Below are 15,410 nucleotides of genomic sequence, written 5' to 3' on the forward strand. Positions count from 1 at the left end.
TGTATAAAGGGCCCAATTGTTTAAGCGCCTCCTAATTCCTTCAAAAAAAGAATTATTTTATTTTAGTAAAAAAAAAAAAATAGATTTTTCTGCTATTATTTAGAAGGAGGGATAGAAAATTAGACAATTTTTTTATTCTAAATATGTTCCAAATAGAGAATCAAAAAATTATGTTCCAAATAAGATGTTTTGATTTGTAGGAAACATGTTTAAACCTCTTCACTGAATTTAAAACTAAATTTGTTAAACATTTGATTTCTATTAAGTGAAACAGCACAGTTAACACGTTTTAATTGCTCTCATCACATGAATCATCAAAAGGGAAAATATAAAACTTTAAATTCAGACATAATTTCAAAATTATCCACTTAAGGACAATGATTTAAGTAACAAAGCTAGAATTTGTGATTCACTGAAGGTTGTCTGACTGAAACATAGTCACGAAAGTTTGAAGGTTGTCTTCTGTTACATAATTCATAATTCATAACATGACATTTTGTTTTGAGCAGTGAGTACTTCTTATTGTTTGACAAATAACAATTTTAAATAAGAGTGAAACTTTTTATCAAAATACTTACCTTGTAGCTGTCAGAACCAGGTGATGCTAAATGTTCAAGATGAATATGCAACATTGTCATCAGTTTATTACATCTAAAAGTAATCTTAACCTAATGACTTAAGCTCAGAATCAAATATTAGAGGTTGAGAATTCTAAAACTTTTCCTGTGTATCTTTATGTGTGCCAATGTTAACTTGTTTAATGTGAGTTATTTTCACACTTTTTTTTCTCATTTCATCAATGTGAAGTTTTTGATAACTTGATAAGTTGTTTATATAGAAAGGTTGATTTGGAAACTTAGATATTATGTATTTATTTATTTTTTTTTAATTTTTTTTTTTTTTTTTTTTTTTTGCTTTTTGGGTCACACCTGGCGATGCACAGGGGTTACTCCTGGCTCTGCACTCAGGAATTACCCCTGGCGGTGCTCAGGGGACCATATGGGATGCTGGGATTTGAACCCGGGTCGGCCGCGTGCAAGGCAAACGCCCTACCCGCTGTGCCATCTCTCCAGCCCCCATTATGTATTTATTTATCCAAATAATTTTCTATCTTGCCACAGCAGCATAGTAATGTTTCAAGCATCATTTTAATTTCTATCACACATTAATCTGATAGAAAATTTAAACACTGCCCAGTGAACATGTCCAATATTCCAATATTCCTTTGTAACAATGATCGCACTGATGTCCACAAAGTGATATCCACATGGAATAATTTGACAGTTCTATACTTGCCTTTGACTACAATGATGTTTCATGACTGTATTTCATATTGCCATTATAAATCCAAATCCAAAATTCCAAACACTTACACATTATCATTTGACTGTAGTGTGACCTCACTTTAGCCTTTGAATTCTTTTCAGTAGGGCATTTGCTTTGCACGCAGCCAACCCGAGTTCGATTCCTCCGCCCCTCTCCGGGAGAGCCCTGCAAGCAACCTAGAGTATCTCGCCTGCACAGCAGAGCCTTGCAAGCTCCCCATGGCATATTCGATATGCCAAAAACAGTAACAACAAGTCTCACAATGGAGACGTTAATGGTGTCTGCTCAAGCAAACTGATGAGCAACGGGATGACAGTGACAGTGTCAGATTTCCTTGACTTCATTCTTTAGCTGCTACATCTTCTACCTCAATATTTTGCTAATATATGTAGAGAGAGAGCAATGTTATTTTTATTTAAAGAATTTACTTATTTTTTTTAAAAAAATAAAGTTGGGGTGGAGCCATAGTACAGAGGATAAGGCATTTGCCTTACATGTGGCCAACCCCAGTTTGATAACAGGCATCCCATCTGTTCCCTTGAGCACTGTCAGGAGTAATTCTTGTTTTTTTTTAAAGTTTTTTATTTTATAAGTCAGTTTGCAATATTTGATTACATTTAATATTTAAACACTAATTCCACCACCATTACACCTTCCAACCACCAAATTTGGGATGTTTCCATCCCAAACTCCACTCCCTGTCCCAAAACAAAACTGAGATAATATATTTCATATTGAGTGTTATGAAGAACTGCTGAACATGCTTACAAAAAAGTGTTCATATAGGAAACAGTGTGAAGGTTGTTCTATTTTGGCAGGAGCCATTAAGACATTCTACAGGATATCACTAACATGGTGTTAAAGTTTGGGTGATGTGAGCTTTGGTATATATATCTGAAAATATGTACATATGCATATATATATATATCTCCCCCTATGATTTGTTGCCTACTATCTGAACCCCATCAAATATGGTGTAGTAATTATGGAGAATGAGTGGAGGGTGTTTTATGTGTCATGTGGCTATGAGAGTGGCCACGCAGTTCAGGAATATGTTCACCTATATGCGAAGCTTAGCCCGAGTGTGTGGGGAGTGGCCTTGAGCTTGGTTGTGGAAGATTTTGGCTGCTAGAGCTAGGTCCCTTGGGGTGGGAAGGGCTCTCACCCACCCCCCTCTGGGGCGCCCTGTGTGAAGCAGCCTGGAGCGGAGTCCAGTGGCATGGTTATGGAGACCTCATGTTATGCTCCCTTCCAGGAGAAGTAGCTGTGTTATCTGGATGGTGGCCAATGACAAGATTATCTGGTACCGACAGGAGGTGGCTTATGGGTGTGACCCCTGGGTTGCTAGAGACTGGGGGAAGTGGGCAGAGGATCTGTCCCATTGAGCCCAGAGTCCAAGGTCACAAAGTTCTGCATTACCTGGGTTCTGTAGGACTTCACTCATGCGTGAGGCTTGGCCCGAGCATGTGTGGAGGGCCTTGAGCATGGCGGCAGTTGGGTTGTTGGAGGTTTTCGGCTTGTGGAGCTGGGGCCAGGAGTAATTCTTGAGTGCAGAGCCCGGAGTAATGTCTGAACATTCCCGGGTGTAACCCAGAAAGCAAAAGATAATTAATTATAAAAATAAACAAAGCTGTTTTATTTATGTGAACTTCTTTAAAATTATACTACTCGTAAAATGTATTATAAAAGCTTTACTTGGGGCTGGAGCAATAGTACAGCAGGTAGAAAGTTTGCCTTGCACGCGGCCAATCTGGGTTCGATTCCCAACATCCCATATGGTTCCTTGAGCACTGCCAGGGGTAATTCCTTAGTGCAGAGCCAGGAGTGACCCCTGTGCATCTCCAGGTGTGACCCAAAAAGAAAAAAAAAAAGCTTTACTGTTATTTAATATGTGCAGTAATACAGTTGTTAAAATTGAAACTAGTGATCAGAAATCATGGCTATTTAATATAAGAAAAGTTTCAGGGAAAAATATTTGTTTGTTTTGGTGTTGTTTTATTTTGAGGGCCACACCCCAGCGTGTTCCGGGCTTATTCCTGGCTCTGCTCTCAAGGGTACTCCAGGGACCATATGGGGTGCTGAGGGATCAAACCTGGGTTGGCCAGGTGTAAGGCAAACACCCTTTCTTCTGTACTTTTGCATGGGCCCTCTGGAAAAAAAATTTTTTTTAATTTTATAACTTTATTAAGTGATCAGTTTAGTTACAGACATTTAATATTCCATCAACAATTCCACCACCATTGCACCTTCCACCATTACTTCCAATTTTCCCACCACCCTTTGAGCCTGACCCCATAGCAGGCTCTCAATAATTTATTTTATATTGCTTGTTATAAGTCATTTGCTAAAAGGATGATCAAAAAATATTTTCTTAGAAGAAAGTTAGTGAAGATTGTTGTTGTATCTCACAATGGCACCCCTAAGCCATTGTATAAGAGATTGTTACAGGTTAAATCTTCTGTATTTGTATTTTGTTTGCTGAAATTGGTTGCCTTCCTCAGGAAAAAATTCTTAAAGGTATTCTGAAAGAAACTATCACAAGATAAATGAGACCCGTTTTTGTGACTGTAGGGGGCTAAGTTGTGATTTTTTACATACAACCTTAAATATTTAAATGCAGATTTAATCATAAGAGTTTGGATTATAATAAAATATTGAGATAAAGAATTTTCTACTGGGATCATGGCTCTGAGTAAGCCTATACTTTAAAAATTTTAACAAATATGATAGCCCCTCTTCAAAAAATCTAATTAACTTTTTAAAAAATATTATGATCCTTTTCTGTAACTTTCCTCTTATTTTGCTGCTAACCTGTGAATATTTATCTAAAAAAACATACATTGCGTTTGACAGTTTCTATTTTTCATTGGAAAAGTTTGCCCATGTTGTATAAAACTAAAGAGCAAAATTCCCACTGTGAACTTTGTCTGATGGAAGTTTCAAAGGGAGAGAAACTTTTGTTTATATAATCTGGAATGGGGTGGCTGGAGCAATAGCACAGCAGGTAGAAAGTTTGCCTTGCACGCAGCCGACCTGGGTTCAATTCCCAGCATCTCATATGGTCCCCTGAGCACCACCAGGGGTGATCCCTGATCGAAGAGCCAGGAGTAATCCCTGTGCATTGCCAGGTGTGACCCAAAAAGAAAAAAAAAAATCTGGAGTGAGGCTGCAGTGATAGTACAGTGGATAGGGCACTTACCTTGCATACATTAGATCCTGGACATTCCATACAATTTCCCTAAACACTGCCAGAAGTAATTCCTGAGTGCAGAGCCAGGAATAACTCTTGAGCATCGTGAGTGTGCCCCCACCCACACCCCAAACACAAACACATCCATCCATACATACATACATACATACATACATACATACATACATCACTGTCACTGTATCACTGTCATCCCATTGCTCATCAATTTGCTCGAGAGGACACTGGTAATGTCTCCATTGTGAGACTTGTTGTTACTGTTTTTGGCATACGAATAAGCCACGGGTAGCTTGCCAGGGGGCTGGAGTGATAGCACAGCGGTAGGGCGTTCACCTTTCACATGGCCTACCCGTGTTCGATTCCTCTGCCCCTCCCGGAGAGCCTGGCATGCTACCGGGAGTATCTCGCCCGCATGGCACAGCCTGGCAAGCTACCCGTGGTGTATTGGATATGCCAAAAACAGTAACAATAAGTTTCTCAATGAGAGACGTTACTGGTGCCCACTCAAACAAATCGATGAACTATGGGATGACTGTGACAGTGACAGCTTGACAGACTCTGCCCTGAGGGCGAGATACTCTTGGTAGCTTGCGGGGCTCTCTGAGAGGGGCGGAGGAATCAAACTTGGAATTGAACACCCTACCCGATGCGTTATCATAATGTAGTAAAATAAAATGCCCTGAAACAAAATGAGGACCCAGCTACTACTTAATATAACTTAATATAACTTCAGTAGAACAAGAAAGAGAGAAAGAGAAAGAGAGAGAGAAAGAGAGAAAGAAAGGAAATAGAATATAACTTCAATTTTTTAATCCCATATTTTAGACAAATTTGTAAAGAGTTCCAAGACCTTTTGAGCCAAGATAGATCACCACTGGGATCCTCTAGACCCACTCCAATTCTCGACCTTGATATCCAGAGACACTTAACACATTTCAGGTAAGACTGATGTTTCTATTTTCTCTTTGCTTTCTGTTTGACTGCTTTTACTAACCAAGATATTTTTGTATTCTTTTCACATTTCCCTTTAGAGATGTCATTTATATATTCATGTGATGACTGGTTGGATTTTTCAAAATTGCAGGCATCTAAGATAAAATTATTGTAAATATAGATATTGCATGAAGGATTTAAATCATAGTTAAGTGTTCTGTGTAATTATCAGAAACTTGTGACTTTTGATTTTTTTTGTTTGTGGCCACACTCAGAAGTACTCAGGGTTTATTCCTGGCTCTGTGTTCAGGGATCATTCCTGGAGGGGCTTACGCACCTTTTGCAGTACTGAAGAACTGGGGTTAGCTGCATGGAAGACAAAAGCCTTAACCCTGTACTGTCTCTTCAGCCCAGAAATTCTTACAAGTGAACACTAGGGGCTGGAGCGATAACACAGCAGTTAGTGCGTTTGCCTTGGACACGGCTGACCAGGGTTTGATTCCCAGCATCCCATATGGTTCCCAAGCACCGCCAGGAGTAATTCCTGAGTGCAAAGCCAGGTGTGACCCAAAAAGCAAAAAAGAAAAAAAAAGAAAGTGAACACTGTTGTTTCCAGTAAGAGTAAAGAGGTATTCTGAAGTCCTTGAACAGTTTTTTAATTTGGTGAGGCAAATTGTTGAATATCACAAAAATAATGATTAAAATCAATAGATTTTATAAGCCAACTTTCCAGTAGTATGAAAACAATTTCTACCCAATTAGAAGCCACAGATAATTCTGAAGTTAAGTGATACAAATAATATTTCACTAAACTCAGAATATTGAAAGAGTTGAAAGAATATTGAAATTTTTATTGCCTGAAATGGTTTGGAAGACAATAGACTTTTTTCTGGTTATATGCCATGAACACAACTTAGAAAATAATTCAGTAATTACTCAGAAAATAAAATGATAATTGCTCAGTTTTACTTTTTTTTTAATTTTTTACCCTTTGTTTTCTTTTCAATTTTGATTTCATTTTTTTATATTGAATCACAGTGATATGCAGTTAGAAAGTTGTTCATGAGTGGATTTCAGTCATATGATATTTCAACACCCATCCCTTTGCCAGTGTACATTTCCCACCACCAATGTCCTCAGTTTCCCTCCTTCCACCTTCCACCCCCAGCCCCAGCCTCTATGGCAGGAACTATTCCTCTCTCTCAGTTTTACTTTTTAAAATCTAGAATCCTGCATGATGGTAAAAAATACCTTATTGTTTTGTTTTAAAATGATACTAAAGAAAAAGGGGGTGGAGAGATAGTAAAGTGGGTAGGGTGCTTGCCTTGTACACAGTCAATCTAGAGTTAGATCCCCAGCATCCCATAGGGTCCTCCAAACACCAATAGGAGTAATTCCTGAGTGCAGAGCTAGGAATTACCCCTGAACATCACCAGCTATGGCCTAAACAAAAATAAATGTTAATAAATAAAATAATACTAAAGAAAAAAGTCATTAATTTTAACCTTTTGATGGTGATAATACATCATAAACTAATGATATTTAAATGTGTTGAACTTTTTCAGTAATATTAGAAACTTTTAATAGGAAATTTTATTTTCCATAATGTTGAATCTCCTCAAAACATAATAGATATAATTTAGGAAGACCAAAAATTGTACTTATTTTTTAAATCTATATTTTAATCCTACATTTAATCTACATTTATAATTCAGATTATACATTTTAGTTTATAGTCTAAATAATCCTACACTTTAGTACTCTACTGGGTGAGCAATGATGAGTCTAATAAATCTGGAAAAATATTTAAGAACAAAAAGCTTAGGATTCAAAAGACTATCTTCACATTCAGACCCTTCACGTGATTTGGGTAGTTTCTATAACTTACACAGTTTCAAAGCCTCTCTTTCACTGACTTTAAATAGAATCAGAAACCCCTCCAGGGGCTGGAGTTATAGTACATCAGGTAGGGTGTTTGCCTTTCACACAGCCAACTCAGGTCTGATTCTCAGCATCCCATATGGTCCCCTGAGCACTGCCAGGAGTAACCCCTGTGCATCACTGGGTGGATCCCAAAAGCCAAAAAAAAAAAAAAAACCAGAACCCCCTTCATTATTTTTTTACTTCTTTGTGAACTTCAAACCTTTTTTTTTAATTGAATCACTGTGAAGTACACAGTTATTAAGTTGTTTCTGATTGGTTTTAAGTCATACAATATTTCATCACCCATCCCTTCACCAGTGCTCATTTCTCACCACCAAAGTCCCCAGGTTCCCTCCTGCACCCCTCCCTTCAGCCCGCCTCTATGCAGGCACTTTTCTTCTAGCTCTCTCTCATTCTCTCAAGCTTCCTCCATTATTAAGTGGTGGTGAACTAAAATGAAATTATGAATATAAAGTAAGCATTTAATAAATGATATGCCCTTTACTATTGCATCCATATATCTTCCCACATTTTTAACGTATAAAGAGTTAATTTTTACAAACTTCACTTCAGATCTTAACTTTTAAATGTAAATTCAATTCTGAATTTAAGGAAGTTTATTAACTTAGACATTTATTCTAAAAAACCTGTTAAAATACAGAGATTGTTATGTCCACTAGAATACGTTGGGAAACTAACTAGAAAACTAGTTACAGGTGTAGCTTCCATTGGACAGTGAGATTTTCTAGACTCAAAAATAATATAGCACAGGGATATAAGTGGTTATCAGCTACTGTGTGAAATAAATAGGCAAAACATATGTTTGCTCATCATAGGCACAATCTGCTAATTTGTTGATTCTCTAGATAGTTGCCAACTTAATGCCATAGAACTCTTCAGAGAAAACTTTCATTTCTAAATTTGAGCTTAACATTGCCTACAGAGGCTTTATCTTATTTATATTCCCATACAAAATATGATAGCTAGCTAGTATAATATTATCCAGAGGAAAAAGCTACCATAAAGAATAAATTGCTTCACCTATCTTAATAGAAAATGAAAGAAAGAAAGAAAGAAAGGAAGAAAGGAAGGAAGGAAGGAAGGAAGGAAGGAAGGAAGGAAGGAAGGAAGGAAGAAAGAAAGAAAGAAAGAAAGAAAGAAAGATTCTATTTTGGTTATAAAACTTTCAAGACTAGAAAGAGACAGACATAGAAAGATTGCACTCATATGTGGAATATAAAGTAGCTGAAAGGTACAAGCTTACAATGTTGTGATTCCTGGCAGACATCTCACTAGACTTAGTTACTAAAATACAGAAATCCAAAACTATGCTGCTGCTAGTGCGGCCTCCGGACCTCATATCTCTTCATTCTCAGCAATGGAAAACAAATTACCAAATGCTTTCTTTTCAGCAGATCGACTTTAGGGGGGAGAAACTCCAAATCAATAATAGTGAAATTTTTTTATTGAAATATTGAATGTAATCAAAGTAAAGTGAAAGTAAAGTGAAATTTACCAGTTACACATGGGGGGTGGGGGGCTGGGGAGGTGGGGTGAAGGGGGGAGGTATATTATGATTCTTGGTGGTGGAATATGTGCACTGGTGAAGGGACGGGTGTTTGAGCATTGTATAACTGAGACTTAAACCTGAAAGCTTTGTAACTTTCCACATGGTGAACTAATAAAATTTAAAAAAAAAAAGCAAAAAAAATAAATAAAATAAATAAATAAATAAAACTTTCAAGACTGGGGCCAGTGAAAGGAAGGTGGGGGGAGAGAGAGAAAGAGAAAGAGGGAGGGAAAACAAAAGTGCCTGCCATAGAGGCAGGCAGGTGGGGAGGTGGGGGCAGGAAACTGGGGACACTGGTCTGGTGGTGGGAAAGGTACACTGGTGGAGGGATGGATGTTGGAACAATGTATGACTGAAACCTAATCATGAACAGCTTTGTAAAGGTCAATCTCACAGTGATTCAATTAAAAAAATTAAGATTGGGCAAGAAGATAAATAGGGTCCAACACAGCTTTGTTTTCTAGAGTCACATGGTCCCTAGAACATCACCAGGTGCAGCCTTGGAGGCCCCCAGCACTGCCTGTGTGACCCACATATCCCCATCAGTGAGGGCCTGAGCAGCACTGCATCCTCCAGTTCTTATGTGGAACCTTCAGGAGGGTTGGCCATGAATCTCTAACTAATGTGGTCTGGAACCTCTTGAACACCCTTTGGGAGTCCCCCAAACTGAAAAATAAAACTTTTAAGATGATGTATGGCTGCGGACTCTCAGTAACATTCGAAAACATCCTAGAATATTATACTTATACTTAATATACTTATAATATACTTACTTAATATACTTATAATATACTTAAAAATTCTCGGGTCTTATTTAATAATTATCTAAAAATGTACATCTGTTTACATGAAGGTTGAAAACAGTTTCCTTTAAAATAAAACTTTTAATTGCAAAAGTATAGATTTAAAAAATAAGCAACAGTTTGCATATGTTATAAATGAACTTCCTGTCTGAACCTACATTAAATTACTTATATCCTTTTACCATTAAATAGGAATTTAAAGAACTAAATAACTTGTTAATATTTATTGTACTTCACAAGTTATATTGCACCAAAACCAAAACTTCATGAGTATATAGATATATATAGACATATACATATATGTAATAATGCATATATTTGGGAAGGTGTTAATATACATACATGCATATATATGTGTGTGTAGTACAAATCATTTGAAGACATTTTATAAATATTTTACATTTAGTATGCACAAAACTTATATAGTAAGTCATCACTTAATGTCATCAATTGATTCTTAGAATTTTCAACATTAAGTTAAAGGACATATAATAAAAACCAACTTTATCTTAGATTGATAATTAAAAATAAGAATTAATTTCCTCTGGCATATGTCTGGTTACCCTAAATTCTATTAAAGACTCAAAGCATTCCTTATATTATAAACTAAATCTTGGGGCTGGAGCGATAGCATAGCAGGTAGGGCGTTTGCCTTGCACACGGCCGACCAGGGTTCGATTCCCAGCATCCCATATGGTTCCCCAAGCACCACCAGGAGTAATTCCTGAGTACATGAGCCAGGAGTAACCCCTGTGTAATCGCTGGGTGTGACCCAAAAACAAAACAAAACAAAAACCAAAACACCCTAAATCTTGGTTTATTTTTGTTTTCTAATCTATTTTTTAATCAGAGTTTACCCCAACAGCTCTAGACACAAAGACCAGAGCCAGTTCATCTCTCCATCTCAGCATGCATTTACACACATAGCCAAACTACCCAAACTAAAACACCGAGACGTGCCTATTAACTTAATCTGCCAATCTTTGGGATGTGAGGAAAACAGATGTATCTGGAGGAAATCCATACAGACATGGAGAGAATGTGCAAACTGCATGCAGACAGTGATCCCAGAATCTTTTTTTCTCATCTATACTGTCATGAAATAACATTTAGCTAAAGAGCCTGTCATAATTCAAAGAGCAGAAACCATAGGTTGAAAGGATGTAATAAATGCATGTATGAAATATTGACTGGAGAATGCATGTGTTGTGGAAGGAATTTGGTTGACCTCATTTAAATAATTTTAATTTTGTTGAGCTTAGGGGAGAATCCTCAGGGAGTCTTAGGAGATACTCGGGATGGGTAATGAGGAGCCTACCTCAATCTCCTCTTGGTTATGAGTTAGATATATCGTTTTAATGCAACATTTCACCTGTAAGGTCTTACTGCATTATGGTCTGTAAATTGACATAGATCATAGATTCTTCATGCAACCCCCTTGGTGTCATGAAATTAAATGTCACTCTACCCCCAAATTTGGCAAAAGTGAAAGATTTGTGAACATGCAACAACCAAAAATTAATATAAAATCAACTGTGCAATGAATCTGAGGTGTTTCTGGCAGCTCATGTTGCATTTTTCAGGTGAAAAGCAGGCAGAAAATATTAAAGACATCTCAGTCAGCATGATCTCCAAGGCTCCTTCTAGATCAACAATGTTTTACTTCATTTTCAATTTACTCTTATTTTATAATTTATATGATCTTCATTTTTCTCTCTGTACCACTTGTCCATTCAAAAATGTCCAGTTTGGGGGCTGGAGTGATAGCACAGCGGGTAGGGCGCTTGCCTTGCACGCGGCCGACCCGGGTTCGATTCCCAGCATCCCATATGGTCCCCTGAGTACCGCCAGGGGTAATTCCTGAGTGCAGAGCCAGGAGTGACCCCTGTGCATCGCCAGGTGTGACCCAAAAAGAAAAAAAAAAAAAATGTCCAGTTTGAAGGAAATTTATCTAAAAAATGCACAAGTCCTAAATTTAGTATTTTAGTGCCTCTATTCTAAATAGAAAATATTGATTACACATTAGGAGGAAGATAATTCGTTTATCTCTAAAAACCCTATTCCCATTTATTAAAAAATATTAGGGCACAGATGTCAAAAATAAATGTCTTACATTTCAAAAAATTGATTTGGATGTGACTGACTTTCGTCTCCTCTAATGTGTATGCAATGATTATACCCTCAGCCTCTTTTGCTAATGAGCTGTCTTCAAGTAAAATGGAATCACAAGGACCCACTCCCCTTTGGGACTTCACAATGGCAGGGAAGAGCCAGAGGAATGTCACCTTAGGGTCTTGAATGAACAATAAATTGCTCCTAAACACAATTCTCCTAGGTGAATGTCTGAGATTACTAGTCCCCTGAGGTGCTCCTTGAAAGGACGGTCAAGTGCCTTTTGGTTCAAGAAACCCTATTATACTTCTCTTCAAGTGAGCTGGTGAACATTAGCATATCAAAGGTTCCCAGGACCCTTTAAGAAGGGAAGGAATCCTTAGCTTCATGTTTCCAAAATTTGATCACAGAAACTTTTATTTTTCTTCTCAGAATACCTAATCACATCCCATGGAATAAAGGTTCTACAGAAGTTCTTGGGGAAAATGCTTGAAAAGTTCATCTCTTTTTTCCAAGAAAAATAACAGACATGGTGGTTAGACTTTATTTCTTGATCCCAGGGGAACATACCCAACTTCTTAGTTACATTTAAACGGACTAGGCACTGCGTTAAAGACACTGACATTTTAGACCTGTCCCAAACCAACTGAATCAGTATCTCAAGGATGGAACCCACACATAGACTTTTTTTTTAAATAATCTCCCCCTTGATTCCTATATGTATTTATGGCTAAGGAACCATGCAATATTTGTGAGTGCTGCCAAGGTCTGGCTAATGAGCAGGTTTCAATGATTCCTTACCACCAGTAGATGATATACCTTAATTATGTACCTTAATTAAGCTCCAACTTTAAAATCACTTGGGGCAATGGGATAAAATAATCTATGTAGAAAAAAAATATATATATACACACTTATATTATCAAATTCTCCTTTTCCTCTACTTCTGTTAGGCTTCAAGGGGTAGATACAGTCTAGGACTTGAACTATAAGCCCTAGCTACTTTACTTAGGGTCAATTTTCTCTCTCTCTCTCTCTCTCTCTCTCTCTCTCTCTCTCTCTCTCTCTCTGCCACCGCCCTCCCTCTCTCTCTCTCTCTCTCCCTCGTATTTCTTTCATTCTTTCCTCAGGAGTGTTGCTGCTTTAGAGATGAAATTCCTCATTCTCATCAAAAGGGAAGACAAGGTTTTGCAGAGAAGCTGCACAATTCTTTGCTAGTGTTCTGTTCCCTAACCTCCAGCCTTGGCAGCTGTTTCTGTGTTTGAAAAAAAAATTTTAAAGGCTTCCCCCCCACCCCTGGCTGCTAGCTAAAATGGTGCTGGGGGAATAAAAAGCCTGGAGCTACAGTTGGACCTAAGCCTGCAAGAGAAAAGTAATCCAGGAAGAAGTGAAGGGAGGCTTGTCTTTTGCTCTCTTCATGCCTGTCTGTGGTCAAAAAAAGCAGAATTGTTAGTGACAGTGTAGGTCTACTAAGCAATTGGACAAAGAAACATGGTGGCAAGCTTACCTGGGGATGGTGCAATCAACAAAGTAAAAGGTATTATACCTGGGACTATCAAAATTCACACGCACTAAAAAAATGGAGGAAATAAAAGTTAAATTGTCAAGCATTTCTCAGGCAGGCAGTTGAAATTTGACAAACCAAATTTCCTTTACTCTATTACCTAAATGACAATTACTTTTTTTTCTTGATTTTCCACTTGTATTGTAATAATATTTGTTACTTCCAGCCTTTTACCAAAAGGAGGCTATAAAAGTCCACCCATTGTTACCAGACACTCCACATCTCATCTTCAGTGGCAAAGACTAGTAAGGATTCTGTTTTCAATTTATAGTTAATCAGAGTTTGCTTAGAAATCTCAAGTGAAAGATTGAAAGAAAGATTCCATAAATGTTCTTTGCTAAACTGTTTTCAAAACTTGCTTTAGTGGTTTAACTTAAATTAATTTAGAGAAATCAATTAAAGTAAATGATAAAGTATTTCTAAGGTATAATTAGAGCAATGTTGAAATAGTTTTGTAATATTTCTTTTTTTTTTTTTTTTTTTGCTTTTTGGGTCACACCTGGCAATGCACAATGCACAGGGGTTACCTCCTGGCTTTGCACTCAGGAGTTACTCCCGGCGGTGCTGAGGGGACCATATGGGATGCTGGGAATCAAACCCGGGTCAGCCGCGTGCAAGGCAAACGCCCTACCCGCTGTGCCATTGCTCTAGCCCCAGTTTTGTAATATTTCTTTAGTATACATCAAACCTAGTGAAATGGAAGCCATATTTACTTAGAAAAGGAAAGTAAAATAGCTCTTGTTCTTCTGGTAGTTGTAGATTCAGATTCCTATATCTGGGCCAGAGTGATAATGCAGAGTGATAATGATTACCTTTTATATGACCGGAACCCCATATGGTTCCCCAAACAGTGCCAGGAATGATACCTGAACACAGAGCCTCCAAACAAAAAAAACCCAGCCCCAAAAATCACTGTATCACTGTCATCCCATTGCTCGTCGATTTGCTGGAGCAGATACTCTCGGTAGCTTGCCAGGTTCTCCAAGAGGGACGGAGGAATCGAACCCAGGTCGGCTGCATGCAAGGCAAATGCCCTACGTGCTGTGCTACTGCTCCAGCCCCCAAAATAGGTTTCTGTATTGATTTGTCTAAAATTTGGAGAATTTTAAAATTTTTTTAAAAATGTATAATTTTGATTTAATGAAAGAACTGTGATTTGCTGACCGTTGAGTTTGGGGCCTATATTTCAACAGCAATCCATCACCAGTTTCAGTTCCCTCCAGTGTTTCCATACTCCTTTCCCTGCCTCCGCTGCCACCTTGACAGGGACATCACACCTAGTGGATTTGCAGTTTTCTCATGTTGTCAGGTTGCTGTGTTTATGTTTTGAGTATATAGCAATGCCACTCTGCTTTGGAGATTTTTAAAGACAAACATATACAGCCTTGGCAACAAGGAAAAGCACTTAGTAAGGTACTATAAAGCGTGACCAAAAAATTGTATATTTTCCGGGGCTGGAGCAATAGTACAACAGAGAGGGCATCAGCCTTGCATGCAGCTGACCCAGGTTCCGTCCCCAGCATCCCATATGGTCCTCTGAGCACCGCCAGGAGTAATTCTTGAGTGCAGACCAGGAGTAACCCCTAAGCATCACTGGGTGTGACAATAAATAAATAAATAAATAAATAAATATTTTTAAAATTGTATAATTTCCATTATTTAGAAATTTCCTGATAGATGCTCATCATTAATGTCAATTATTTACATCTAGATATTGTCTGAAAAAAAGATGCTATTACTAATATTGTATTAGCAAAACTACACAGAGAAGAAGAAAAACATTATTCTTATGCTCAGTTTCTTCTTCTTTTGCATTTGTGCCCTATACCTGTCTATGGCTCAGGGAATCACTCCAGACTCTCTAAACTGGGGAGATCAGAATTGCCAGGAATAAATGGGGGCCTGCCACAAGTGAAATTCACTGGCTATTTGAACTCTCTCTTCAGCCTTCAGTTTCTTCATCGGTAACCC

At 37.9% G+C, this 15,410-nt stretch overlaps 1 protein-coding gene across 2 annotated transcripts in view; it reads left to right on the forward strand.

Moving 5' to 3' along the window:
- The window catches only part of TFAP2D (transcription factor AP-2 delta), a 67,362-nt gene that overhangs the window by 41,917 nt on the left and 10,035 nt on the right, over positions 1–15,410 (forward strand). For both annotated transcript variants that reach the window (XM_004605850.2, XM_055135927.1), the window contains one exon: positions 5,360–5,473. In XM_004605850.2, the coding sequence (XP_004605907.1) occupies positions 5,360–5,473 (114 nt within the window). The remainder of the gene's footprint in view (positions 1–5,359; positions 5,474–15,410) is intronic.

This window comes from Sorex araneus, chromosome 4 (genome assembly GCF_027595985.1).
Source record: "Sorex araneus isolate mSorAra2 chromosome 4, mSorAra2.pri, whole genome shotgun sequence".
NCBI classification, from domain to species: Eukaryota; Metazoa; Chordata; class Mammalia; order Eulipotyphla; family Soricidae; genus Sorex; species Sorex araneus.